Raw genomic sequence first — 2,452 nt, 5'->3', positions numbered from 1 at the left:
CCGGCTTTAAATAGCTTTATTAGTGGAAGCTCTGCACCCACATCCCCCACCGTGAGGGCCATGGGAATGCCAGGCAGCCCCAGGCTGTCCCCGGAGAAGCCAGGACTCCCTGGGATGCAGAGATGGGCTCATGTCCCCCCGTCCCTGCCACTGGCTCAGCCTGTACCTGTCCCAGGAGGCGCCGCAGCGGGAGCCTGGGGGTGGCCCCCCAAATTGTCCTCGCCCAACCCCGGGCCATCAGACGCAGAGACTGAGCTCCTGACGGACGGAGCACTTGCGGCACTGCACCACGCAGCACCAGTGGAAGCGGCAAAGGCAGTTCTCCTCCAGCACCACCGTCTCGTCCCGGTGCCCTCGCCCGCAGCACAGCAGGTCGCACCCGCTCGTGTCCATGGCCGTGCTGTTGCAGACACGGCCCCGGGTGCCCAGGGAGCCCGTCTTACGGTTAGCCGAGCAGAAATCGGGCGAGTCGGCTGAGTAGATGAGGTCCTGCTTGTCAGGCGGTTTGATGTTGTCGCCCACGGGGATGAGGGTTTTCCCATCGTTGCCCCCCATCACCTTGAAAGCCCCGTTGAAGCGCTCCAGCAAGCGGTCCCCCACCTCGCGGAAATGGGGCATCTTCCGCCAGCAGGTCCGCAGGGTGCAGGAGCCCGACAGCCCATGGCATTTGCACTCTGTCCTCATGTAGCTGCGCACTGCCTGGGGAAGAGATGGCAATGCTCAGCCCCCGGTCCCTCAACCTCCATGCCCAGCACCCCCAGCAAAACCCCTGCCTCTCAGCCCTGCCCTGGCCTGGGGGAGGGCGCTGGGGGATGGGGCTGGGGGAGCACAGGGCTTTTCCAAAGCACGGTCGCACCCGCTCGTGTCCATTGCCGTGCTGTTGCCGACACGGCCCCGGGTGCCCAGGGAGCCCGTCTTACGGTTAGCCGAGCAGAAATCGGGCGAGTCGGCTGAGTAGATGAGGTCCTGCTTGTCAGGCGGTTTGATGTTGTCGCCCACGGGGATGAGGGTTTTCCCATCGTTGCCCCCCATCACCTTGAAAGCCCCGTTGAAGCGCTCCAGCAAGCGGTCCCCCACCTCGCGGAAATGGGGCATCTTCCGCCAGCAGGTCCGCAGGGTGCAGGAGCCCGACAGCCCATGGCATTTGCACTCTGTCCTCATGTAGCTGCGCAGTGCCTGGGGAAGAGATGGCAATGCTCAGCCCCCGGTCCCTCAACCTCCATGCCCAGCACCCCCAGCAAAACCCCTGCCTCTCAGCCCTGCCCTGGCCTGGGGGAGGGCGCTGGGGGATGGGGCTGGGGGAGCACAGGGCTTTTCCAAAGCACCTGCAAAGGGCTCCTGAAAAATGTTTGTCCATGGGGGGGCGGTGGGGTGATGCTTGCGCAGGGCAGGGAGCGCGGGGGTCTTACCAAGCGCCCGGCTTCGTTGTTGTGCAGGTCGATGAGAGCTCGGATGTCATTTTTGCCTTTCTTGCTCTTGGCATCCATGAACTGCTGGGATTTCTCGTAGCCGAACTGCACGTCGTCCCCGCAGCCCCCCCATTCCCAGGCTGTGCCCTCCGTGCCCGAACCCGCCGTGGGCGAGGGGGGAGCCCGGCTCCGCGTCAGCTCGCAGCCGCACCGCAGCAGCTCGCCCATGCTGCAGGCCTGCGTGATGGCGTGGCTCACCCCGGCCGCCGTGATGGCATACACGAAGGCTGTCTCCCGGATATCTGCAGGGGAACAGCCAGGGCAGGGATGGGGGGGTCAGCTTTGGCAAAGATTCTGCAAGGAAAGCATCCCCCCACCGACACCCTATGGGTGCTCGGACCTCCCCTTCTCCCCCTTCCTCTGTGCTCTGTACCATTCTCTGGGTGATGCACCCATCCTGGAGCAAGATGTTTGGGGCAGGAGCCATCTCTTGCAAGCAGGCATGCAGAATTTGGGGGATGGCCAGGCCCTGCCAGTGTTCCTTCACCCCAGCTGTAGGGTCCCAGGGGCAACAAATGTCCTGCCTCCCCTTGCAAGGATGGGTGCTGCCCCATAAGAAAAGAGGGGAGCTCAGTGAGGTGGTGCTGGCTGCAGACAGGGGGGGTCCCAGGTGACCGGGTTGTACCCACGGTTTCCTCACACCACACTGCAATGTTCCTCCCAACAGTAAAAAATCCCATCCCCACCTGTAAGCTGGCACCTGGAGAGAAGTGCTGCAAGGGACACCACGGGTGCCACTCACCTCTCTGCGAGGTGGCAGCAGTGAAGCTGTGCTGCCCACTCTCCCCCCATACCCACTTTGCCACGGGGCGCTGCCTGCCCCCCTCCCTCCGCCGGCACAGCCTCCACCCTGCAGGATTATTTATTATTAGTATTTGCTCCTGTCTCTCTCTGCTCCGGGACACGAATTCCAAGCATCTTTCCCCTGCCCGGACCTGCCGCTCGCAGCCGCAGCCAGCGGGGGAGTCTGGCAGCGAGGGGGG

At 63.9% G+C, this 2,452-nt stretch overlaps 1 protein-coding gene across 1 annotated transcript in view; it reads right to left on the bottom strand.

The window, feature by feature from the left end:
- The window catches only part of WNT6 (wingless-type MMTV integration site family, member 6), a 13,023-nt gene continuing 10,571 nt past the window's right edge, over positions 1-2,452 (bottom strand). The window contains exons 3-4 of the mRNA XM_009883784.1: positions 1,410-1,711; positions 1-699 (exon numbers count right to left, since the gene is read on the bottom strand). Of these exons, the coding sequence (XP_009882086.1) occupies positions 238-699; positions 1,410-1,711 (764 nt within the window). The 3' untranslated portion in view covers positions 1-237. The remainder of the gene's footprint in view (positions 700-1,409; positions 1,712-2,452) is intronic.

Source organism: Charadrius vociferus, unplaced genomic scaffold, assembly GCF_000708025.1.
Source record: "Charadrius vociferus isolate BGI_N301 unplaced genomic scaffold, ASM70802v2 scaffold1020, whole genome shotgun sequence".
Lineage (NCBI taxonomy): Eukaryota > Metazoa > Chordata > Aves > Charadriiformes > Charadriidae > Charadrius > Charadrius vociferus.
The sequence above is the reverse complement of the archived record's forward strand: the minus strand, read 5'-3'. Positions and strand labels throughout refer to the sequence as shown.